Source organism: Oncorhynchus keta, chromosome 26 (assembly GCF_023373465.1).
Source record: "Oncorhynchus keta strain PuntledgeMale-10-30-2019 chromosome 26, Oket_V2, whole genome shotgun sequence".
Lineage (NCBI taxonomy): Eukaryota > Metazoa > Chordata > Actinopteri > Salmoniformes > Salmonidae > Oncorhynchus > Oncorhynchus keta.
The window spans coordinates 33,534,835-33,560,453 of NC_068446.1; the positions used below are offsets into that span (position 1 = coordinate 33,534,835).

Here is a 25,619-nt window from a genome sequence, read left to right on the forward strand (position 1 = left end):
GATTCTCTGGTCTGATGAAACCAAGATTGAACTCTTTGGCCTGAATGCCAAGTGTCACTCACGTCTGGAGGAAACCTGACACCAGTCCCTACGGTGAAGCATGGTGGTGGCAACATCATGCTGTGTGGATGTTTTTCAGGGGCAGATGCTGGGAGACTAGTCAGGACAGAGGGAAAGATGAACGGAGCAAAGTACAGAGAGATCCTGAATGAAAACTTTAATCCATATTAGAATAAGGTTGTAACATAACATGTGGAACAAGTCAAGGGGTCTGAATACTTTCCAAATGCACTGTACAGTAAGTATGCTGTCCCCAGCAAAGGTTCATGAATAGAGTCATCTGGCAGAATTTCCTTCCCACTGGGCACAGACTGGTTGAATCAACATTGTGTCAATGTAATTTGTCAACGTATTGTGATGTCTAATCTACATGGAAAATACATATCATTTGAAAAAATGTATCAATGTAAATTGCTGCTTTGAGGGTGAAATTTCAACCACATAATTGTCGTAATTTTAATGAACACATGCAAACCTTGTGTAACACATGTTGAGTTTGTACCATTGAAACAATGTCAGATCTTCAATTGTATATCCACTATCAGAATTTAAAAAAACTATAGGCTGGGCAGCACCTCTTACTTGACCTATCTACAACAGCTATTCATTTGATATCCCATCCAGGTTTTTTTTAAGCAGGCCCAGTCCTGCTTAGCTTTGATATTTGACAGTGACGACTACCAATGTGCTATCATGATATTGATAGATCTATTAATAATTAAATATATTCACTGTTGCTCTAACCATATTCTTTGTCATATCATCAATGATACTATTCAGGCTAAGTAATCAACCGCTATTGTTTCAATTCAACTCAGGATTCAACTAAAAATAGACAATACATAAAGGCCTAGAGTTTCAAGCTTTGGTTGATTTAAAATGTAATGTATAAATTAATCATTGATATGTGGGATTCATGTTTCCATCTTAACCAAAAATCTGAATGAATGGGACTAAATCAAACTTTATTTGAAGTGCATTTAAAGTTTTCTTAAATGTATTCCTATTATTTAACTTGTTTATTGTTTGAGACTTTAATCCAACATATCAATTAATAATTTGTAGACAGACTGGAATTAAAGTCAGACCACGTCAGTGACACAAAAGTTAGATATAGTGGGGGGGCGTATTTAGTCAGCCACCAATTGTGCATGTATGGAATGGGCCAAAAATACTTATTTTCCACCATAATTTGCAAATAAATTAATTAAAAATCCTACAATGTGATTTTCTGGATTTCTTTTCTCATTTTGTCTGTCATAGTTGAAGTGTACTTATGATGAAAATTACAGGCCTCTCATCTTTTTAAGTGGGAGAACTTGCACAATTGGTGGCTGACTAAATACTTTTTTGCCCCACTGTAAATCTCATTCAAATGTTGATATTTGGTTGCGTTGACAACCAAACACAATTCAATATCACTTTTGCAATACAGTAAATAGCCTATTAACTTGTTGACAAGTTAACAAATTATGTTGGATTTACATCTCCAACTAAACCAAAAAAAAAATGTTAAGCATATGATTTAGCCAGTGGCTCAGAGGAAACTATGCAAGCATTAGATATCCTTTAAATGTTGATATTTGGTTGCGTTGTCAACCAAACACAATTCAACATTACTTTTGTAAGACAGTAAATAGCTTAAAGTTTTTGCTAACTTACAAACTAATGTAATAGTATTTATTCAATCTTAAAATGACTATCACATCCATGACCACATGTTGAGGTTACGCTAATGTAACTATAAATGTCTTCTTCTGTAATCATAGAAAGCATGCTTGTTCAAGATGCAAAGGTCGCAGGTCTGTGGAGCTCTTCACAAATGCTTAAATTATCTGTGCAGAATCTCAAACAGCATTGATCACTTGCAATATGTACTTTTAATGTAATCTCAACTGCAATCCAAGTCATTTGGTTCTGCTATTAGATGAAGCACAGTGATAACACATTAAGTTGTTGTATAAATACAAAATATTTGACATTGTATTTTCATTCTAACTTTGTTGTGCTTTAAAATGGTTTAAAGTGCTGTGATAACACATTTTAGATGACAACAAAACAACAAAAATCAGACATGGTTTTTCTATTGGAATTTTGTTGTGCTTTCAGATGGTTGAAACCATAGTGATAACACATTGGGAATACAACAAACTTCTGTCTGTCATTTTGAGTGGGTGATTAAAGGTTGAAATCTCATTGATCAACGTCTCAACAATATTACCCCAATTTCCATGTTGAAATGATGTGGTGTGCCCTGGGGTTCATGTCTCCAGAAATTAATTGAATTGGAAAATAACCTATAAAATTAACTGAATACGAGCAAAAGAAAATCCTTCAAGTCTGCAGACAGTGATGTAAAAGTAGAGAACTTCATATCAGATTCCTCCTGGCACTCTTCGTGAGGTCCATGTTTCATCATGATGGAAACCAATCGTAACAGCTTATTATTTGTCATCTGTGTTTAGGTCCATATCATTGGCCTGACCATATTTGGAACAAAACACCATCAGGCCTGGCTGCTGGCCGTTCTCCAGTAAGTGGTCGTTCTCCAGTAAGTGCTCCACTTGACTGGCATCCTGTTCCCCAGTTTAGCCACGGTTGAAGGTCAGATGCTTCCACAACCCTTTTCAAGTAGTGAGTCCAGTTGTCCCTCGGAGGCAAGTTCCTTCACCTCAGTCGGAGTCTCACACACTTTCAACCCATCCTCACCATCCTCTTCATCATCCGAGCTGTCTGCCCAGCGTCCAACCCTTCTGACCCCCTCCCCGACCACAGGTGCGTTCACACAGGGGTTGTGGTCGTAGATTACCAGTTTCAACCCCTGCAAGTGGGACAGACCAGGAAAGCGGCGGATTTTGTTGCGGTCCACATCGATCACGGCCAGAAGGTGCATGGCGAGCAACACTGGCGGGAACTCACACAGCTGGTTCCCGGCTAGCCAGATACTCCTCAGCTCCTCTAACCCACCGAGCTCCATGGGCAGTTTGCTTATCTGGTTGTACCCCAGATGGAGCGTCTTGAGGTTGGGGAGGTCGCAGACCACACTGGGGAACTGAGTGAAACAGTTAGTCTCCAACCACAGGGTATTAAGTTCTTTCAGCTCGCCCAGCTCCCGGGGGAGGCACCAGAGCTGGTTGTTGCCCAGATACAGGATGTTAAGCTGAGGTAGCTGACACACAGCCGCAGGCAGCTCCTCGAAACAGTTGAAGTCAAGAGCTAAGAGTTGCAACTTCCTCAGGCCCTGCAAGTCTGCAGGTAGGGTGCTCAGGTTGTTGCCACTTAGGTAGAGCTTGACCAGCTCATTGAACAGGCAGGCAGCCACAGGAAGACGACGCAGCTGCAGTTTGCTCAGGTCTAGCGTCCGATCGAGAGGCATCTCCTTCAGGTCACCCACCAGGAAACGCTGGCAGCGCTCGGAGGGGATGAAGGCCACAGCGCCACGTATGACGTTCCCCATCATGAGCAGCCTGAGTCTCCCTGATGCTGCCCTACACCCACTCTGGTTCAGCCGCAGAGCTGAGGGGGGAGTGAGCAGCTCATGGAAGAATGTCCAGGAAAGTCCATTCTCTAACTGTCATGATTAGCAGTAGAAGCTGTCAAGTCTGATGCCATTTTACAAAAAACAACAAGAATAACACTGGAAATATGACTAGATGACTGAATCCCTTACAACTTGACTGAAACCCAGAAAGGCAATTCCAATGTCAAACTACCAGTCCATGCATGTTGTGACCCCCACAAAGCTGTAGATTATACTTGACGGTCTCTATAAAAACACCTACTTTAGAGAGTCGTGTGGATTGAGGGGATCCTTCTCACAATAAGACTTCCAAATTATGTTTGCCAGCTTTCCCCCAAATAGTGGTATGTCAGTGTTGTATCCCACCTAATGAAGGTGTTGCCGATATTCCCAGACCCTTGCACAGACCTCTGTTGGCTCGCTCTCTTTCTGTCTGTGGCTCTGAGCTTTGCCTAGGCTCTTAAGCAGTAGCAAATGACGAGCTGCTCACTCCTCCCCATTTGTGCTTAATGACTTTCCCCCTCTGTATAACGTGAGAGAGCAAGGGGGGGGGGGTCTATGTTCTGCAGAACAGAATGTAGTCAGTTGATAAGTGTATAAGAGGTGTTAAGTGATCAAAGAGCACGGGAGGTCATCTACATTCCGTCCGTCTACAAGCCCTCCCACAGCCTGGGAGCCAAGTCTTTATCATCGCCACACAAGTGGCCTTTCACTCTTAAATAATGTGCAGAATTTGTGACTGTTACCAGAGGCTGTCATGTTTCTGAACTATGGCAGTGTTGCAAGCAGCCATGTGAGAGAGCCAGAGAGTGTTTTGGTCAAGCTGGAAAAGCTTTAAATCATCGGGTGGTTTGAAATGTTTGCTGCATGGAGTGGAAAATTAAGTAACAGCCTCCAAAAAAAGTAAAGAGGCATATCAGGGGGATGTAAATGCCAGAGTGGCCTGGGCTTTGTCAACCCCAAGTTATGGAGTCCTGTCTGCTTAGCTCACACGTTGACTTGGTGTGAGCTGTGAGTGTGTGAGGGCTATGGACACCTAGCCACAGCTGGTGACTGGGGTTACTGAGCTTCTGGGAAGTGTACTGTATGTAGTCTTTCTGTTTCAATTCCTTTTAAAGAAGATTAAAATGGGATGCAATCAGTCCAGAGCCAGACTGCATAGGGGAGAGTGGGATAAGTTGAGCTATTTTTTACATTCAGCATCACTCTGTCAAGGGAAATATAGTATTCTTTCTATCAAAGATATCTACATATATTTCAGGATGTTGTATTTCCCTGGACATAATCAGAATTCATGTAAACATTACAGTTTTGAAAACATAGCTTGTCCAAAAAAAAGTGCTCTCTTGTTACAACTTACGTATGGGGTAAGTTGAGCCGCATGACAGGGTAAGTTAAACCGCCTACAAATGCATGTGATGGTGGAAGCACTGTGTATGGAAGCAGATGTTGGTGCGAGTGGAGTTGATGAGAATGATAAGTGAACAATGGTGAGAAAGAAGAATGGAAATAAACGGTCTAAAGTTGGAAATTAAGATGAATATATTGTTGGAGTGCGTTTCACCAGCAAGGATGTTTTTTTTAGGTGACCCGGTCGTTCGTGGTCTCAAAGATGGTAAAGAACACATTGGGAAAGTGGATTTGGTAAGGGTAACCAGAAGCGAGCGGTATGTTGATTTCCTGTGAAGAGAACAGAAAGAGCGCTGTGGCTCTACAAACTATTAACGTATGATGTGGAATGCTATGATTTTCAGAGTAGGGCACCGAATAAAGGTGTCATCTCTGACGTCTCGTACTACATTGAGGCTTTGTGGATTAGGGAGAACATACCTGGAGTGGGAGATGCACTTCTTTTAATCCCAATGATTGACGGAAAGAAGTTGGAAAGCCTATCAGTTTGGCTGTCGTTTGATTAAGTTTTTCTACTGACTCATATAACATTTGGGAATGTGAAATATTCAGTGAAGACAGTATGTACAAAAGCTGCTTCAGTGTTATAATTGTAAAACGTTTGGACATGTGGCAAGTATTTGTTTTTGTTGAAGAGTCTGAGGAAGCACGGTACTGTAATTGTAATGGGAATCACGCTCCAGATTGCCCTGATAGGGTTAAAGCGGTTGTAGTAGCTAGCTAGGATCAGGGCTATCCAGCAGGTCTCCTATGTGGAGGCAGTGCAAGTAGCAGAAGGAGCAAGTGGATATAAGATGAGAGTGGATGCCACTCTGAATGTCATTCATCAGAGGGATCCTGGGATACTAACAGTGAAGAAGGTAGACTTTATTGTGTTTATCGCACAAGTGATAAATTGCATTGGACAAACAAAGAAAACAATCAAAGAAACTAGAAATCATTGTGAAGGCGGCAAAAATATTTTGGGATCATCAGGACTTCATGGCCGAAACGTGACAGGGAATACTGAATGAAGAGGTTCAACCCCTCTCAGGCTCCTGAACCTATGTAGGGATCTGAGACAACATTTGAATCAGATTGAAGGAGTGAAGTTTTTGTTCTCCCTTCCTCTTCCCCTGTTATTTATTCATTAAAGTTGATCAGTTTTCACCTATCCAGTAGGTGGTGGCATGCACTTCTAACATTTGTTTGCTGACCGCCATAATACCATAGAAGAAGAAAAAGAAGATGACAAATAAATAGAAACAAAGGCACCTCAACTTCCCCCTTTGTCTCAACTTACCCCACTCTCCTCCACTGTAGAGTGAGTTTAAGCTTGTTTTTTGGTCACATTATGTGACTTAATCTGTTCTTACTCTAGCATGTGCATGGGAGCCATTTTCAATTATATAACCCTGTTACGTAATTCTCTGCAATCTGGAAGGTGGTATCATCTGTTGTCTCGTTAGTACACTCTGAAGTGTGAATTTCCTACATTATCTCCTGTACCTTCATTAGGGGCTATTTTCCAGATAAAGGGCAGGAATTTAATTTCCCTTATCAGGCCTGAGGGGGGGGGGGCAGACTGTGCTCTAATGGACTGTTTTTAGCTCCAGCCCTCCTCTCTAGGCAGCACATTACTCTTCATCTGGTGGCTTAGCAATATGGTACCGACTGATGAGAGAGAAAATGTGGGAAATATGGTGGTCCCTCTATAGGATGTAATACTGTAGAGAGATTGGAGAGGACAACTTCTCTCCAACCTGCTCTGTTAACCCATAGGACTATGGCACAAATGAAATGATACAACGTGTTATGCATAACACATAGAACAGTGGAATGCTGGAGAATCCTTGCAGATGCTTTCAAATGTTAGAAATAGAATAGATATAAGGTAATACTTTTTGAATCCTTATTGACATTCATTAGTGAAGGTGATTCGTAGCTAGTGAGTGACATACTGTATCAATATGATATGGTGATGCAATATGATATCATGTATAGCATGGTTCCCCAAAAGTAAGCAAGGTCGAAATGATTGTGTTTAGTAAAGTATTATCTGTTTGGGCTTCTTGCAGTCAATTTGCAATCTACTAATGATTGGTAATTATGTTCTGGTCCCATGTATGGTGGGGAGTTGACTCCAAAATAATAGATTCCCCGACTCCTTGCCCTTCGACTCGGATTTCTGGATGTCAAGCTTGACTCCTAAGATTCAGTATTTTTGTAACGGAGGAAACTATTTGCCAAACTATTGTTTCTTCACATTGTAGGGGCAGCAATGTACAGCATGGCAGTAGGTCACACGTGAACGTTCCAAAATGCCATTTCCAGAAAACACAAAATACGCAAGGCACATGCAAGGGGTTTCTTGTCAGACAAAGATGGAAATATTAGTTAGAAAGAGGAAATATTTAAAGATACAAGTATCATGGGTTGTTAATATGATTTGGATAATGGATTTGGCAGCTAGACAATTAAAACAAGTTTTAAAAAAGAGCAGGAAACACATATTAGTAAGTCTTAATAAAAAAAATATTGCCACCAGGTTTTTATGGTAGGATTTTGGCAAGGTAAAACATGCCTCATAATTTGAAGTAAAACGTCCAGGTTTCAAACAATTAAGGAACAGGATATAGTGATGCTAATGATAGGTTTCTCATAGAATTTTTCTGACAAAGATGTAGGCTGTAGACTTTCACAATGCTGTATTTAGCTATTTATTGATTTGCAATGTCTCACGCAAGTTCAATAAAGAATGGTGTAGTGGCTTCCTTTCCTCTTTATCATAGCCACTGCCCTAGCCTGAAAGCGGAGTTGTTTCGTACGCATACAGTCCACATTCAAGTTTTCCAAACGGCCAAAACACTCAATGAGATCCAGGAATGTGGTGCAACAAAAAGTTGATTCTCCAATCAACTTAAAGCATAGATTACTTGACATGGAAAATACATAATATGACCTGTCTGGATGGTCAAAAGACTATAGTCTCCTCCCCACAGGAGGCCCAACTTCCTGCCTTTATTCTAACACACTTACCACAGTACAATGAATGAGCAAGTAACTAAGTTACACTAATAATAAATGAATATATCTCAATCAGGTAAATATAAATCATAAAGGTACGTACCTAATATTTCATCATGTACATTAATATTTCATATATTTACACAAACGTACATGGAGCTCTGTATGTTCTGTCTTTTATACAAATATGTCCAAATCGTCTCCAACATACTGGCCCCTAATTGTTAACTGCTCTTAATGCACAACAATTACTTAATATTCAAATGTAATACACATAACATTCTATACCAGAGCACTATTACAGTTCATAGGTATATACAAATTATACAAGGTCTCATATAGGAAAATAGTCCATAGATCTCAGTCTGAGTTGAAGAGTTCCAAAGATGTCAAGAGTTCAGGCAACTGCTTTCTTCCAGCTGTTCCATGTTGAATAGTACTCAATCAGTTTGCTGGTCGGACTCTTTTCTTCCACCATTGTACTGTTTACGAGGACGTCTTTTCTCACCTCTGGATCATCCGGAGGGATGGAGCCAAACTCCTCAGGGACTTTCTCCATAAATTCTTGTCTCTTTGAGTTCAGGAAAGTTTCAACATGTAATCCTCAAGGCATCATCGGCTGGGTTGTGTTTGGAGTTTAAATACCTCCTGTCACGCCATGACCTTAGAGAGCCGTTTTATTTCTCTATTTGGTGAAGTCAGGGTGTGATGTGGGGTGGGCATTCTATGTTTTGTATTTCTTTGTGTTTGACCGAGTGTGGTTCCCAATCAGAGGCAGCTGTCTATCGTTGTCTCTGATTGGGAATCATACTTAGGTAGTCTTTTTCCCACCTATGTTGTGGGATCTTGTTTTTGTACAGCTCTTGTAGCCTACGGAACGGTACGGTTGTTTTGGTTTTCACTTTGTTAATTTGTTGCTGGTTCTCATTTAAATAAATATGATGACCACAAATTACTCTGCGCCTTGGTCTCCTTCAAACAACACACGTTACACCTCCACTGTTTTGCTTTCGATAGGTCACAAATCATAGCAACCCTATTAGCCACAAAGGTATTGAATCTCTTGGTATCGGTGTGGAGGTATTTTAGCACAGACTGGCTATCTGTCCAGAAAGTTGACTTCTCAAGTTCAATCTGGAGCTCCAACCTTAACATCCTGTCCACTCACACTGCCAATGTTGCTGTGGCAAGTTCCAGTCTGGGGATCATCATCTGCTTGAGTGGAGTCACCCTTGATTTCCCCAGTATGAATGCAATGTGGACCTTTTCCATTCCGTTTGTAAACCTAAGGTAGCTTGCCGTGCCATAACCTTGTTCACTTGCATCACCGAAGTGATGCAGCTGTGCGGTCTTGACCAAAGTTCTCAAGCACCACACACCTATCAATCTGGAATCTGGACAGCTGGTCCAGCTCTGAGAGCCATCTCTTCCATGAAACAGAGTGTTCTTCGGGGATGACTTCGTCCCATCCACACTTTAGCTTGCAGAGCTCTTGAAGAATTTGCTTTTTTTGTGAGAGCTATGGCTTGTCATTCTGTGGCCACTGACTTGAGGAAGTCATCAACATAGAAGTTGGACTTGACTGTTTGAATCACATCTTCGTCGTACCTCTCACAGTTGTCTTCTGCAGTTTTTCACAATGCAAAGTTTGCACAACTTGGAGAGGATATAGCACCGAAAAGATGTACCCTCATTCTGTACTCTTTTGTAGTCTTTTGCTAGTATCACTGTCCGGCCACCATAGGAATCGCAGGAAGTCTAAGTCATCTTCATGGACACGTACTTGATGGAACATTCCTTCGATGTCTGCCATCATGGCAATGTGCTCTTGCCGAAATCTTAGCAAGACTCCTATAAGCGTGTTTTTCAGATCAGGTTCTTGGAGTTTACTGTTGAGAGATGTGCCTTTATTGGATGATGAACAGTCAAACACCACTCGTATTGTTCCTGTGGTATGTACCATACCTTGCCTTTCTCTCTGAGGAGCTGTTCTTGTGGTACCTTCTCGTCGTAACCTTTTGTTATCATCATCTTCCATGAAGCCTTTGTACTCTGCAGCGTAACCTTCGTCCTTCTTGAACTTCCTGATAATATTTAGAGCCCGCTGCTCTGCTCTGCCATGTCATGATTGTTTGGCAGGACTACATCTTTGTTGTGAAAGGGCAACGGTAAGTAGTAGTGACGGTCTTTGAGGGTTATGGAGCTTGATACTATCTCCATAAAGTTACGATCCTCAGCTGACATCTCACTTTTCTCTTCATACTCTCTCTCAGGGAAGTCATGGTTGTACTGATTTACAAGAAGAACCCCCAGGTCGGCCATTGAGATACGATTGACCATCATCGTAGGACGCCAAGATTCTTCTGCCATGGTACAATTGTTGAGGACCATTCATCACCCATCCAAAGAGGGTTTTGGTTGCCTTGGCTATTTATGATTTGCCAGGGTTCCATTGCCTTTGGAGCATTTACGCCAATCAGGAGTTCTACGTTGGCATCAATCTCCTTCAACTGAACCTCTTTCAGGTATGGCCACCTTTTGAGATCTTTCTGAGTGGGAATGTTTTCTCTTGTCACTGGGATCTTATTCTGGGTGTAGACATTTGGTAATGCAAGAAATGTGTCGCCTTCCACATTGCCAATCACTAATCCAGATATCTCAAAGCTCTTGGTACAACTCTCCTGCCCCATTATGCATAGCAGAATTTCAGTCTCACTGCCTTTAGCTTTCAGCTGCCTCAGTCTCTCTGTACAAAATGTTGCTGAGCTACCATTATCGAGAAACACATAAGTTAACAGACTTGCTTCCATTTGCCATCTTTACTTGAACTGGCGCAAGTGCACAATCTGTACCGGCCCCGGTATCTTCACCAGCTTCCAGTGAAACAAGAGCACTGCTGACAGTCTTCTCCCGCTTTACTGCTACACCCCTCGTATCTGCCTTTTGAAATCTACATCTCTCTTCCTTCAATGTGCCGGATAGTGGGGTGCTTTCTTTGACAGCTCTGATAGGTCATCCTTCTTTTACATTATTTTCTTAAGTGTCCTCTTATCAAACAGCAAAAACAAAGACTTTTTGATCTCAAACTCAACCTTGGATTTGTGTCGCTGGGCCTTCACCTGTTGGCAGTCAACCAATAAATGCTCACCAGCACAAAATACACATGCGATGCTGGGAGCATCAGAAGGGTAGATGCCTGGTCTCTTTACTTTGAATGTTTGTTCTTTTAGAGGGTTTTCAGGGTCACAATCTGCCACTACAGCTACTGCAGTGGCAAAGCTGCGTGCCCTACTCTTGGACTTGAACTGCTGTTTAAAGTCAGCTGCTGTTCTGGTTTTTAAAAACCTTTTGTTGGACAGGGGATCTTGAATATCTCCATGCAACGGATCCTGCAATATTTTGGCCTATTTTTCCATGAATGTCACAATGTCACTGAACTGGGCCTTCAGGTGGCTTCTCTCTAAAATATCACATGCTGTAGGCCTCCATTTTTCCCTTAGCTTGTAGGGAAGTTTTGACATGATCAACTTTTTGTTGAAGGGAGGATTAAGCTCTTCCATGTTCTGTAGGTCTTGCATAGCGTTACAGCAACCTCTAGATAGAGTGCATAGCCACCCAGTCCCTTTCCATTATCCGGTTTGATCTTTGTCCAGTTTCAAACTTTTTCCATGTAAGCAGTGGTGACTTTGATTTCATTGCCAAAGTGATCTTTTAACAACCTCTTAGCCTCTGCATAGCATCTTCTGGCTTCCATATGCAGACAACTACGGACCAGATCCTTGGGCTGACCAGAGGTGTACTGTTCCAGGTAATTGAGCCTATCCTGGTGGCTGCTTGTCTTATCTTCTATGCCATGCTCAAATGCATGCATGAATGGCCTAAAATTTAGAGGATCACCGTCAAACATAGGTATCTCCCTAACACGTTAGGCCAAATATTAGACATATGATGAGGCTACATTGTGCATAGGATCTCAGTGTTTCCCAAACTCTGACTTCTTAATTGTTTTCACAGCGCTGTGTTTAGAATTCCATTCCCAAGTTTATCAGACGTTACAATTATAAAACACATTTGCGCTACGGATGTAAAGACCGTTTCAAGTTGGATATTCAACGGATATTTGCGCTTTCAAACCTCAAAAGCTTTCAAACCACTTGAGCCACAGACACCAAATAAGTGTCATGATGTTGGAAGAATTGCGCACAACATTGCACAGGTCTTATTTTCAAGATTTGGACATTAATTCGCTTTCCAAAGCTAATTAACATGTGGAAATGTGAGCAGCATTTTGTATTACACGTTTAATTAGTTAGGGAGCGTAAACAAAGTACACACTTTTTTTTACATTCAAATTTCAATAGCTCCTTGGTCATGTGATCTACTGACTTCAAACAAGGTTCAGAATGTCCACTGACTACCCTTCTGTATTGCACACACTTTTGTTTGTCCATTTTCATCTCACATGGTTTGACATGCATTTTTCAAATTGTAGAATTTCAATAGCTCCTTGGTCATGTGACCTTGTTACTTCAAACAAGGTTCAGAATGTCAACTCAGTGGGCCTACACATTGCACACCCTTTAGTTTGTCAATTTTCATCTCACAAGATTTTAAAATAATTTTTCAAAATGTAGAATTTCAATAGCTTCTTTGTCATGTTATCTAATGTCCACTGACTACCCTTCTATATTGCACACTCTTGTTTGTGTACTGTAGAATTACGCGGTGTAACGTACATTTTTCATTGTTTCAAATTTGCAATATCTCCTTGGTCATGTCATTTCATTTTTAAATTTTTTATTTCACCTTTATTTAACCAGGTAAGCTAGTTGAGAACAAGTTCTCATTTACTACTGCGACCTGGCCAAGATAAAGCAAAGCAGTGCGACACAAACAACAACACAGAGTTACACATGGAATAAACAAACATAGTCAATAACACAATAGAAAAAAAAGAACGTCTAAATACAGTGTGTGCAAATGGCGTGAGGAGGTAAGGCAATAAATAGGCCATAGTAGCAAGGTAATTACAATTTCGCAGATTAACACTGGAGTGATAGATGAACAGATGATGATGTGCAAGTAGTGATACTGGTGTGCAAAAGAGCAGAAAAGTACATAGAAACAATATTAGGATGAGGTAGGTAGATTGGGTGGGTTATTTAATTACACACCTAAGAAGCATGCAGTGGATATACACCCATATTGCATAACCTCTAGTCACTTATCTTCTATATTGTTGTACATTAATATTAGTTCGACAATTAGTGGGTTCAGTCCAGTGTTGTGTTTACCCCTTTCATTAATATTTATCTACAATAATTGGTAGTTTTAAGTACTTATTTTGCCAGTTTGTTTTATTTTTACAGCATTTAATAGTGATACACAATAGGAGAGAGACAGATAATATCTCCTTTCGTCATTAATATCAACCATAAATGAAAAGGGCAAAGTACGAGAGTCATGCTATTAATTGTCCAAAGCAGGGATGGAGAGTAAGGTGTAGGCTAGTGAGGTAGGCTGCAGTGGGTTTGCTGGTCAATACAAACACTGAATATGTAACCACAGTAATGGTGGCCAGTAAATCAATGAATAAAAAGGTAATATTGACAAATTAAACAGAAATTGTAGAGGTAGGAAGTCTACCATAGATCATTAAAATAATGATTAGGATCACACATCATCTATTTAAATATTATGGGGAGACCCATACATTTGGCAGCCAAGCACGAGTTATCAGTGTAGCCTATTATCGTCTAGACATACACTACCTTTCAAACGTTTGAGGACACTTAGAAATGTCCTTGTTTTTGAAAGAAAAGCACATTTTTGGTACATTAAAATAACATCAAATTGATCAGAAATACAGTGTAGACATTGTAAATGTTGTAAATGACTATTGTAGTTGGAAACGGCTGATTTTTAATGGAATATCTACATAGGCATACAGAGGCCCATTATCAGCTACCATCACTCCTGTGTTCCAAAGGCACGTTGTGTTAGCTAATTCAGGTTTATAACTTTAAAAGGCTTATTGATCATTAGAAAACCCTTTTGCAATTATGTTAGCACAGCTGAAAACTGTTGTGCTGATTTAAAGAAGCACTAAAACTGGCCTTCTTTAGACTAGTTGAGTATCTGGAGAATCAGTATTTGTCAGTCTATTCTTGTTCTGAGAAATCAAGGCTATTCCATGTGAGAAATTGACAAGACACTGAATATCTCGTACAACACTGTGTACTACTCCCTCCACAGAACAGCGCAAACTGTCTCTAACCAGAATAGAAAGAGGAGTGGGAGGCCCCGATGCACAACTGAGCAAGAGGGCAAGTACATTAGAGTGTCTAGTTTGAGAAACAGATGCCTCACAAGTCCTCAACTGGCAGCTTCATGAAAAAGTACCCGCAAACACCAGCCTCAACATCAACAGTAAAGAGGCGACTCCGGGATGCTGGCCTAGGCAGAGTTGCAAAGAAAAATCCATATCTCAGACTGGCCAATAAAAATAACAGTTTAAGATGGGCAAAACAACACAGACACCAGACAGAGGAAGATTGGAAAAAGGTGTTATGGACAGACAAATCTATGTTTGAGGTGTTCGGATCACAAAGAAGAACATTCGTGAGACGCAGAAAAATGAAAAAATGCTGGAGGAGGGTTTATGCCATCTGTCAAACATGGTGGAGGCAATGTGATTGTTTTGGGGTGCTTTGGTTGTGGTTAAGTGGGAGATTTGTACAGGGTAGAAGGGATCTTGAAGACGGAACGCTATCACTCTATTTTGCAACGCCATGACATACCCTGTGGACGGTGCCTAATTGGAGCCAATTTCCTCCTACAACAGGACAATGACCCGAAGCACAGCTCCAAACTATGCAAGAACTATTTATGGAAGAAGCAGTCAGCTGGCATTCTGTCTATAATGGAGTGGCCAGCACAGTCACCGGATCTCAAGCCTATTTAGCTGTTGTGGGAGCAGCTTGACCATATGGTACATATGAAGTGACCATCAAGCCAATCCAATTTGTGGGAGGTGCTTCAGGAAGCATGGGGTGAAATCTCTTCAGATTACCTCAACAAACTGACAACTAGAATGCCAAAGGTCTGCAAGGCTGTAATTGCTGCAAATGGAGGATTCTTTGATGAAAGCAAAGTTTGAAGGACACAATTATTATTTCAATTAAAAATCATTATTAATAACCTTGTCAACATCTTCACCATATTTCCTATTCATTTTCTGTATGTTTTCATGGAAAACAAGGACATTTCTAAGTGACCCCAAAGTTTTGAATGGTTGTGAATAAACATTGAATTACAGTTTTGAAAAAACGAATCCTGTGTGAATCGTCCTCTGGAATAAATAATGCACATACTTGGATAATAATTACAAAACCAACCTCATTAGTAATACACGTCGGAATAGGGCTATAATATGGCAAAGAAAAGGCTTATCATCGTAGAGTGCAACACATCATCCCATGGGATCGGTCAAGGCTGCACACAGCCGAAATATCAATGAAATAGTCTAGTTCCTACACATCACCTTCTATATTCAAACAAAACAGGCATTTTATAGACTAAATTGATGAGCAACTGGGCAGCATCATGCTCATGTTAGTCATCTAGAACGCAAATGTAGTTTTCCTAGTAGGACTCCGCAATAATGAGGTTGTATGTACGTGTGTTCGCATCCGTTTCAGCGCGTTTTGAGTAAGAATCGATTCCTTTCAACTCCATCCACAGGAGTCGATTCCAAAAATCGTGGAGTCGTGCACCACTAGCCCCCTGATCATCCACTCAAGAATAAATCGGCCCGCGGCTGAATCTAGTTGATGATCCCTGATGTATAGGCTACTACCGTGATGTCATATCACTTATGCCTGAGTTCATTGCCTCTATGTTTTGAAAATAATATAAATGAGAGTGGCGTATTATCATTTTTGTATTTGTTTACCTACTGAGTTTGTTGATACACTGATAATTTTATACCGATAGTGAGTTCACCCAACAATATATGTAACTAGAAAAATAATACTGCAGACAATTCATCCTGTAGTGTATTAGTCACTTTGTACCCACAGAAGTAGAACGTTCAAAATTTGTGTGCGGAAATGGTTAGGAGGTTGTGGAGAGGTCAGAGGGCAAAGGCTATTCACACAGGATTCTCGATTGTGGAATACTGAATACACAGCCATCTTGGATCAAGCTACGAGGAGAAGGGAAATTAATGCGGTGAGGTTTTTACAGTATTTTTCCCTCAAATATAAACCCATTTGGTCCGACTCGAATCGTCACATCACAACACATGAATCTTTTTTGTCCTTGTCATTCGGTTTGGTGTGTTTTGGACCGGGTTGGCAGATTTGAATTCGAAAAGTCTTCTGCGCTCTGTTTTTGTCTGTGGCTCCTAGCGTAAATTGAGACCGAAAGGTACTGGGAACTGGATAGGAGAAACAACAGGCCCAACCTGCACATCGCTACCTATAGGCAAGCAGACTGCCTGACAAGGGTTGTTGAATTGGAGGGATTTCGCTAGCTAACGTTAGTCTAGTGATGCTTGTTGAACTAACTGTTATTATAACTAATCAGACTCGCGCTGTATTGTTAGTTAACGTTAGCCACAAAATGCTTTACGGAAAGTTTGGTGTAGAGAATAATAACTGAACCTTATAGTATCACCTGAGCAGAAGCTTGTTGAATTGTTCTGAGGCAACGCTGCAGGGATGGACACAGTTTTTGTATGTTGACCAATGCATTTTCACACACCAGCATGATAACAGTGAGTGGAAAATCAACAACACTATAAACGCGATTGTAAATTAGTTTTGTAAGGCACACTGTATGCACCAGTACTTGACTTGGGCAGGAGCTCAGTGGAGCTGAGTAACCAGCACCTCAGATTGTCTACAGCTTGAGCTCCTGTTCGTCTTATACTGTAGTACATTACCTCTCAACTATTGTGGAGCTCCTGCACCTAAATTTAAACAGTACCGGCACCCAAAATGAGTACTGGAACCTATTTAATTCCAAGTCAAGCATTGGTATGCACACATTGCGCAAGGTGTGTGCGTGTTGTCTGGTAGTGAGATGTGATGTCGGACCAGTTGAAACTGAATGTGTAGTAAACCATAGTCATAGGACTAACACTACTGCGTGGCTTGTGTGTTTCTCTCATGTCCTGACCATGATCGTTTAAAACATCTGATATGAACAGTGTGGACAGTGGATCCAGACATGCTGGTCGACAGTCTCAATTTCTATGGACTGTTGAGGAATTTAGATATTTAAACCTGTTCCTTCCTTCCATTCTCTGCAGGTGACAAACGGCATGTTCAGTGCTACGAGAAAGAAGTTTGTAGAGGGGGTGGAAAGTGACTACCCTGATGAGAACATGTACTACAGCCAGCCGTCCATGTACCCACATCGGTCGGACAAAGACGTAAGTGCTCTGTCTGCTCGATCGCACATCCCTACTACAGCTCCCTTTGAACTTGAAGTAAGTAAATTGTTTTCACGTCCTTCTATAATGTAAATCTGTTTATGGTTATTTTTCATATTTAGGGAAATTTAGACTACACCATCATCCTATATGACTATAACTTGTCTTGGCATTGATGTTGTTATTATTATTATCCTTTAAATTGAATACCCCAATTACAGTGTAATTCCAATGTAATGTGATTTGTAAATAATGATATACGAACTGCCCTAATGTGCGATTATGTATTATTGATAAAGGTATTGTCATCTGTTGGTATTCTTGTTTCCAGCCCTTCCATCTCACTTTGTGGTTTATCTCTCTCCTTGTCCTCCTAGATGCTCTCGTCTCCCTCACCGTCGTCATCAGGTCAACTATCCCAGCTTGGGGCCAGTTTATATGGCCCACAGAGTAAGCTGGCTGCATCTGTTCATTTACATTTCTGTCTGTGGTTTTCAGGGTCTTTTCTACTGAGGCTGTAATACATTTTGGTCTGTAACAATTTTGTAGTCAAGTCATACCTGGAGCTATTTGATCAATTTAGAATAATTACCCTGTAAATGTACCCAATTTAAATATAGCCAATTCAAAACAGACTTCAACACTTCTTGTTGATCTCAAAATATCACTATGAGAAATATCCAATATTTTGGTCACTTTGGAAGTTGATAAGAGTCCCATGTTGACTGTTTCTATTTCTCCTGTTGCAGGTGCACTAGGCTTCTCGATAAGGGGCATGGGCAACAACACGCCTCAGTTAAACCGCAGCTTAACGCAAGGCACTCCGCTACCGAGCCATATCACCCCCACCACTGGGGTACCCACCATGTCCCTCCATACCCCACCCTCGCCAAGCAGGTGTGTGTAAGATGGAGATGCTGGAGAAAGAGATTCTTAAGACCGAGAGACCACATAAGTCAATGTGTTTAAATGCCATGGAATCATTATTCTGCTGTTAGTTAGTTAGCTGTTCAGTTCAGTAGTTCCATAGCAGGACAGGACATTATTAGTAAAAAATAATCACCTGGCTTCATATCAAGCCATTCTGTTCACCCATTAGTCTAACTCTAACCTGTGATGTCTCCTCCACAGGGGGATCCTGCCGATGAACTCGAGGAACATGCTGAACCACTCCCAGGTGGGCCAGGGCATCGGGATGGGCGGCGGCAGGACCAACAGCATGGGCAGCTCAGGGCTGGGCAGCCCCAACCGCAGCCCCCCCAGCATTATCTGTATGCCCAAACAGCAGCCTGCACGGCAGCCCTTCACCATCAACAGGTACAGTCACACAGTCTGGCTGGCAATACAACTGAAAGATCTGCTGTTCTCAACTCTCTGTTTAAATGTCTAAATCATCAATTGTTTTTCGTGATGATTGAATATGAAGGTGATCCAGTTGGAGGCTAAAATTCTCCTCTGTATTTTTGTAGCATGTCGGGATTCGGGATGAACCGGAACCAGGCGTTTGGGATGAACAACTCGTTATCAAGCAACATCTTCAATGGCACAGGTTAGTTGTGTGTCTCTTCAAAATAACCAGCTATCTGATGTAGAGGTCGACCGATTATGATTTTTCAACGCCGATATCGATTATTGGAGGACTAAAAAAGCCGATACCGGGGCGGCAGGGTAGCCTAGTGGTTAGAGCGTTGGACTAGTAACCGGAAGGTTGCGAGTTCAAACCCCCGAGCTGACAAGGTACAAATCTGTCGTTCTGCCCCTGAACAGGCAGTTAACCCACTGTTCCCAGGCCGTCATTGAAAATAAGAATGTGTTCTTAACTGACTTGCCTGGTTAAATAAAGGTAAAATTAAATTAAAAAATCGGCCAATTTTTATTTTTACTTAATTTATTTGTGATAATGACAATTACAACAATACTGAATGAACACTTATTTAACTTAATATAATACATCAATAAAATCAATTTAGCCTCAAATAAATAATGAAACATGTTCAATTCGGTTTAAATAATGCAAAAACAAAGTGTTGAAGAAAGTAAAAGTGCAATATGTGCTATGTAAGAAAGCTAACGTTTAAGTTCCTTGCTCAGAACATGAGAACATATGAAAGCTGGTGGTTCCTTTTAACATGACTCTTCAATATTCTCAGGTAAGAAGTTTTAGGTTGTAGTTATTATAGGAATTATAGGACTATTTCCCTCTATACCATTTGTATTTAATTAACCTTTGACTATTGGATGTTCTTATAGGCACTTTAGTATTGCCAGTGTAACAGTATAGCTTCTGTCCCTCTCCCGCTCCTCCCTGGGCTCGAACCAGGAACACAACGACAACAGCCACCCTCAAAGCAGCGTTACCCATGCAGAGCAAGGGAAACAACCACGGGCTCAGAGCAAGTGATGTTTGAAATGCTATTAGCGCACGCTAACTAGCTAGCCATTTCACTTCGGTTACACCAGCCTCATCTCGGGAGTTGATAGGCTTGAAGTCATAAACAGCGCAAAGCTTGAAGCACAACGAAGAGCTGCTGGCAAAATGCAAAGAAAGTGCTGTTTGAATGAATGTTTACGCGCCTGCTTCTGCCAACCACCACTGCCAGATACTTGGATACTTGTATGCTTGTATGCTCAGTCAGATTATATGCAACGCAGGACACGCTAGATAATATCTAGTAATATCATCAACCATGTGTAGTTAACTAGTAATTATGATTGATTGATTCTTTTTTATAAGATACGTTTAATGCTAGCTAGAAACTTACCTTGGCTTACTGCATTTGCGTAACAGGCAGTCTCCTTGTGGAGTTCAATGAGAGAGAGGCAGGTCGTTATTGCGTTGGACTAGTTAACTGTAAGGTTGCAAGATTGAATCCCCCGAGCTGACAAGGTGAAAATCTATCGTTCTGCCCCTGAACAAGGCAGTTAACTCACCGTTCCTAGGCCGTCATTGAAAGTAAGAATGTGTTCTTAACTGACTTGCCTAGTTAAATAAAGATTAAATAAAGGTGTAAAAAAAAAAACATTGGCCAAATCGGTGTCCAAAAATACAGATTTCCGATTGTTATCGGTCGACCTCTAATCTGATGCTCAGTCTGGCCATTCAATGATGCATCACATTCATCCCAGTTTACCTGTAGGCTTTATGTCATCAAGTTTTTACAACATCCACTTGACCTATTCATTCACATACTATAAGACACTGTCAGCATGAAGAGTAACACCATTTTACTTTCTTACAAGTCTTTAACCTGCCCCTCACAGACGGCAGTGAAAACGTGACGGGGCTAGACCTGTCTGACTTCCCTGCGTTAGCAGACAGGAGTCGGAGGGAAGGAAGCGCAAACCCAACACCGCTACTCAACCCACTAGCTGGAAGGGCCCCCTATGGTAAGAACTCTGTATAGTGCACTAGTAAGGGATTATAATAGTGGACTAGACTAGGAGGGCTACCCATTGTAAGGGCTCAGTGTAGTGCACTAGAAAGAAGGGCTCATTGTAATGCACTTGGCTTGGATGCAAAGGGAACTTGGCAATGCACATGTCAAAGCATCATTGACTCGTCATATTACTGTGGGCCAGTCAGCACTGCTAGACACATTCTCAGTGTAAATACTCAGCCCACTTCAGTCTCTCTTCAAATATAAACTGTGGCAAATTGTGATGAAGAAAGGGAGAAGGCCTTCTCCAATGGTGTGTGTATATATAACCCAAGGCTAAACTTCTTTCTCATTGTGGTGATTTATTTAAGAAGCCTCTTCTCTTCATCTCATGACCTCATCAGTTGGCATGGTGACGAAGCCATCGAACGAGCCGACGCAGGATTTCTCCATCCACAACGAGGACTTTCCTGCACTGCCTGGTCCCAACTACAAGGACCCCACGTTGAGCAACGATGACAGCAAAACAGTGAGTCAGACAGACAGACAGGCTGCCTTTAGCCTGGTTGTCAGTCTGTTTTCATTGGTCGTTGTCATGCCAAACATGGATGAAGCTGAAATGGACAGGCAACCATACAAGGCCTCCTTGTGTTGAGCAACAACAACTACTGCATATTCAAGTCTTTCACCATATAATTAGTAGAGTGGACATCCTATATTCAAAGCAATGTTCCATGATGTCATGTGGCTTATACATTATTCATTCATTTGTTTTTTTGCTTTGTGCAGAACCTAAACTCTACAGGCAAGAGCACATCCAGTGCAGACGGTCCTAAGTTCCCCGGAGACAAGACGAGCTCAGCACAGAACAACAGCCAGAAGAAAGGGATCCAGGTGTTACCTGACGGTGAGCCCGCTCAACCAATCACCCCTCTCGGTCTCAACCTGGGTACCTCAGTGGGTTTTGACATGGTTCCTGCATGACCGTTGGTATGGTCCACATTTGCATTAGCTGTAGGGAAAGCTCTACTTGGTTATTATTTTCCCTCACTACATTTTTCCACATCTGTAGGGCGGGTGACGAACATTCCCGGGGGAATGGTGACGGACCAGTTTGGGATGATTGGTTTGCTGACGTTTATCCGAGCAGCGGAGACGGACCCGGGCATGGTGCACTTGGCACTGGGGAGTGACCTCACAACGCTTGGACTCAACCTCAACTCTCCAGAGTAAGATGGTTGCTCTGTCTGAACATTAGGTTGAATGGCTACAGAAGTCAAAATCAATTTTTAATTTTACCTTTATTTAACCAGGCAAGTCAGTTAAGAACACATTCTTATTTTCAATGACGGCCTGGGAACAGTGGGTTAACTGCCTGTTCAGGGGCAGAAAGACAGATTTGTACCTTGTCAGCTCAGGGGTTTGAACTCGCAACCTTCCGGTTACTAGTCCAACGCTCTAACCACTAGGCTACGCTGCTGCCCGAATGTTTTGTCAGATGTTTTTATTCATCTTAAGTCTGTTGATAGTAACATGTCCCCTCCTCTCCTGCCAGAAACCTGTACCCCAAGTTTGCCTCCCCCTGGGCATCAGCACCGTGTCGACCTCAAGACATTGGTAAGACATTACCCTGACCACCCACACATACCCCACACTAAGCCTGTTGGTGACCCTGGTGCCTCCTATCTTTCAGACTTCCACGTCCCCTCTGAGTACTTAACCAACATCCACATAAGGGACAAGGTAAGTGATAAATCAGTAATCCCCTTTCAAGTGGTATTGATCTTATACTCTGGAAGAAAGCACAATGTCATAATTGGATAAACCAAATGATGGTGTTGATAAAGCCATCTTTCCTCTTCCTCAGCTGGCAGCTATTAAACTGGCGCGGTACGGTGAAGACCTGCTGTTCTATCTGTACTACATGAACGGAGGAGACCTGCTACAGCTCCTGGCAGCAGTCGAGCTGTAAGTCCTGTACTATCACTACTGAAGGCACTTTCACGTAGGCACCCTTGAGAGAGGTGTCTTTGAGAGAGGTGTCTTTGAGAGAGGTGTCTTTGAACATGGATCTTATCTAAATACGACTAGGATTCATTAGCACACATTAATTCCCAGGATCACCTTATCGGTTTCTTTCAGTAGTTGTTCATAGTTTCTATATGTTGTTATCGAGGAGTTATTTGTGCCTTTTTCTTTACTGACTCACTGCGTTAATGGCATCTCTCTCTCCTGCCTGTCTCGTGTTGGTGCAGCTTTAACCGGGATTGGCGGTACCACAAAGAGGAGCGGGTGTGGATCACGCGGGCGCCGGGCATGGAGCCCACACTAAAGACCAACACCTATGAGAGGGGGACCTACTACTTCTTTGATTGTCTTAACTGGAGGAAGGTAGCCAAGGTAAAGGTATTGGCTTTAGTATCTGCTACCCTCAATCAATACACTTAACATGAAGAGAAACTGCTGTGTGTGCAGATTTACATGTATGTTTTGAGTTGTGAATCTCCTTGGATGGAGTTACGTGCTTGACATCTGAGTTTTTTTTATTTTTAGGAACTTGTACGTGTTTAACGTTGGTTCAAGATAGACTTTTTGTATCTCTTTTACTGGTGATGTCTGTCACTCTGAGTTTTCAGCTCTTGATATTGATGATCAGTATTCTCACTCAGGCAATATAAACTCAACAGGAATCCTCCGTCTCCATTGCTGATTATGTGTTCTCTATCCCTCCAGGAGTTCCACCTGGAGTACGAAAAGCTAGAAGAGAGGCCCCACGTCCCATCTACCTTCAACTACAACCCAGCTCAGCAGGCCTTCTGAGGCCTAGTACAGTCCCAGGGGGACCGCTGTCCCTGCATACCTTCCTCCCAGCCTGAAGAGGATGGTGCGCTGCGGCCCAGGCGTCCATCCTGGTTTTTATTCCTTGAGGATCTGGCTAAAATGACTTCAGAGAAGGCGCTCACCACCGCATAAGGGTGGGGAAAATTGAGCCCTGCCTTTCCCAAATTATGTGCTGCCCAAACACCTCCACTTGTTCTGTTTTTATTCCTTTCGTTTCATCGTTTTTGTTTTGTTTTTGACCAGGGTCTGTGTTTTGTTTACGTCTCTGAATCAGAAGCCTGTTTGGTCCAAGGTAGGAAAACGGACAATACCGACACACTTTACAGTGACAGAACAAGGGTTATGCCTCATCTCCCCCCCACCCCCCAAGTGTTAAGAACAGAGAAAGGTGGGGGAGGCTAAGCCAACAAGTACCATCCCACACGTGAGAACGAAAGGACGGAAGAAGTGCAATGTTCATTGTTGCATTATTTAGTAATAAAAGAACACAAAGATTGTTTGTGCTTTTTTTTAAATGTGAAAACACTCCCTCATATTTTGTTTTGGATAGATAAGTAGCCTGTCTACAAATGTCTCTCCACTTCTTTCTCTCCATCTCTCCCCTTGTACATTCCCTCTTTTCTTCTCCACCGGCCCCACATCCCTTTCTTTCCTTCCTTTTGACTGGTATTTTCTGTCTGGCTTCAATATACAAATCAGAGACCGTTTTAGTGAAGTGTTGTTAGATTACCTACCCAGCTTCATTGTTCCAGAGCGAGCAAAACACTTTCCAGTCTTTGTTACGATTTTGTAAACGTGTACATTTAAAAAAAAAAAACATTTTGAACATCACATGAATAAAGATATATATGTACGAATGTGTATATATATGTATGTGTATACATATATATATATGGCATCTATTTTGGAGGAAAAAATTGCCCTGCCTTGTACCTCATCTTTAGGAGGTCAGCATGGAGTACAATATGTAGATAAAACAGGACATTTCTGGATCTGCTGGACAGGGCATCATACTCGGCACTGTGGGCACTTACGAAGAAATACAAATTAAAAAGACAAACAAGGAAAGGCCTGATTCTCAGGAAAAACAAGGACATCCACCCCTAAAGTCCAAAGCAAGAGGACAGATGGACACATTTCACTCAAAGCTGTTTAAACAGCAGCCTTTCATAAGAAAAGGAAAAATGAATAATAATTTGAAGGGGAAAAAATCATACAGACCAATCTTGTATTTTCTGACGTTCAAAGCTTCTTTTTAATAAAGCAAAAAAGGCTTTCCTGAACTACTGTTGTCTGGTTTCTGAGGGAAGAGGGGGGGGCATTCTTAATGAGAACCAAACACATTTGACACTGAATTTACACTGAGTGTACAACACATTAAGAACACCTTTCTAATATTGAGTTGCACCCCCCATTTGCCCTCAGAACAGTTTCAATTCGTTGGGGCATGGATTCTGCAAGGTGTCGAAAGCATTCCACAGGGAAGCTGGCCCATATCCAATGCGTCCCACAGTTTTGTCAAGTTGGCTGGAAGTCCTTTGGGTGGTGGACCATTCTTGATACATACAGCAAACTGTCGAGCGTGAACAATCCAGCAGCGATGCAGTTTTTGACACACTCAAACCTGTGTGCCTGGCACATACCCCATTCAAAGGCACTCAAATATTTTGTTTTGCCCATTCACCCTCTGAGTGGCACACACAGTCCACGTTTAAAGGCGTAACAATCCTGATTGATCCTGTCTCCCCTTCATCTACACTGATTGAAGTAGATTTAACAAGTGACATTAACATTTACATCATTTAGCAGATGGTCTTATCCAGAGCACCTTACAGGAGAAATTAGGGTTAAGTGCCTTGCTCAAGGGCACATCGACAGCTCAGCGATACAAACCAGCAACCTTGGAGCTACTGGCCCAATGTTCTAACCATTAGACTGCCAAGATCATAGCTTTCACCCGGATTCA

General features: G+C 41.8%; 2 protein-coding genes across 11 annotated transcripts; one reads left to right on the plus strand and one right to left on the minus strand.

The window, feature by feature from the left end:
• Positions 1 to 202: 202 nt before the first annotated feature.
• On the minus strand, positions 203 to 4,081 carry lrrc10 (leucine rich repeat containing 10). Its single transcript, XM_035736677.2, has 2 exons — positions 3,843 to 4,081; positions 203 to 3,576 (listed from the first exon to the last, which is right to left on the minus strand). The coding sequence occupies exon 2, from the start codon at positions 3,518 to 3,520 to the stop codon at positions 2,666 to 2,668; it is 855 nt and encodes a 284-aa protein (XP_035592570.1). The 5' UTR covers positions 3,521 to 3,576; positions 3,843 to 4,081; the 3' UTR covers positions 203 to 2,665.
• A 12,203-nt stretch (positions 4,082 to 16,284) lies between these two features.
• cnot2 (CCR4-NOT transcription complex, subunit 2) lies at positions 16,285 to 24,936 on the plus strand. Of its 10 annotated transcripts, none has more exons than XM_035737709.2 (15): positions 16,285 to 16,483; positions 17,313 to 17,492; positions 17,813 to 17,885; positions 18,185 to 18,332; positions 18,567 to 18,752; positions 18,905 to 18,984; positions 20,676 to 20,822; positions 21,184 to 21,341; positions 21,602 to 21,719; positions 21,885 to 22,041; positions 22,368 to 22,429; positions 22,506 to 22,555; positions 22,680 to 22,780; positions 23,068 to 23,218; positions 23,546 to 24,936. In XM_035737709.2, exons 2-15 carry the CDS (start codon positions 17,325 to 17,327, stop codon positions 23,630 to 23,632), a joined length of 1,686 nt encoding a protein of 561 aa, XP_035593602.2. In that variant the 5' UTR covers positions 16,285 to 16,483; positions 17,313 to 17,324; the 3' UTR covers positions 23,633 to 24,936. The 10 variants fall into 10 exon arrangements, with proteins under 10 accessions (XP_035593602.2, XP_035593604.2, XP_035593598.2 ...); XM_035737711.2 differs by lacking the exon at positions 16,285 to 16,483 and adding an exon at positions 16,558 to 16,775 and having other exon boundaries at positions 17,313 to 17,435; XM_035737705.2 differs by lacking the exon at positions 16,285 to 16,483 and adding an exon at positions 16,564 to 16,775 and having other exon boundaries at positions 21,187 to 21,341.
• The last annotated feature ends 683 nt before the right edge of the window (positions 24,937 to 25,619 follow it).

Excerpts from the sequence above, each read along its gene's own strand:
- lrrc10 (XM_035736677.2), bottom strand. The coding sequence starts at position 3,520 with ATGATGGGGAACGTCATACGTGGCGCTGTGGCCTTCATCCCCTCCGAG.
- cnot2 (XM_035737704.2), top strand. The coding sequence starts at position 16,737 with ATGTTGACCAATGCATTTTCACACACCAGCATGATAACA. Across the intron at positions 18,753-18,904 it reads CAGCCCTTCACCATCAACAG|CATGTCGGGATTCGGGATGA; the intron begins GTACAGTCACAC and ends GTATTTTTGTAG. Across the intron at positions 22,042-22,367 it reads CTCAACCTCAACTCTCCAGA|AAACCTGTACCCCAAGTTTG; the intron begins GTAAGATGGTTG and ends CTCTCCTGCCAG.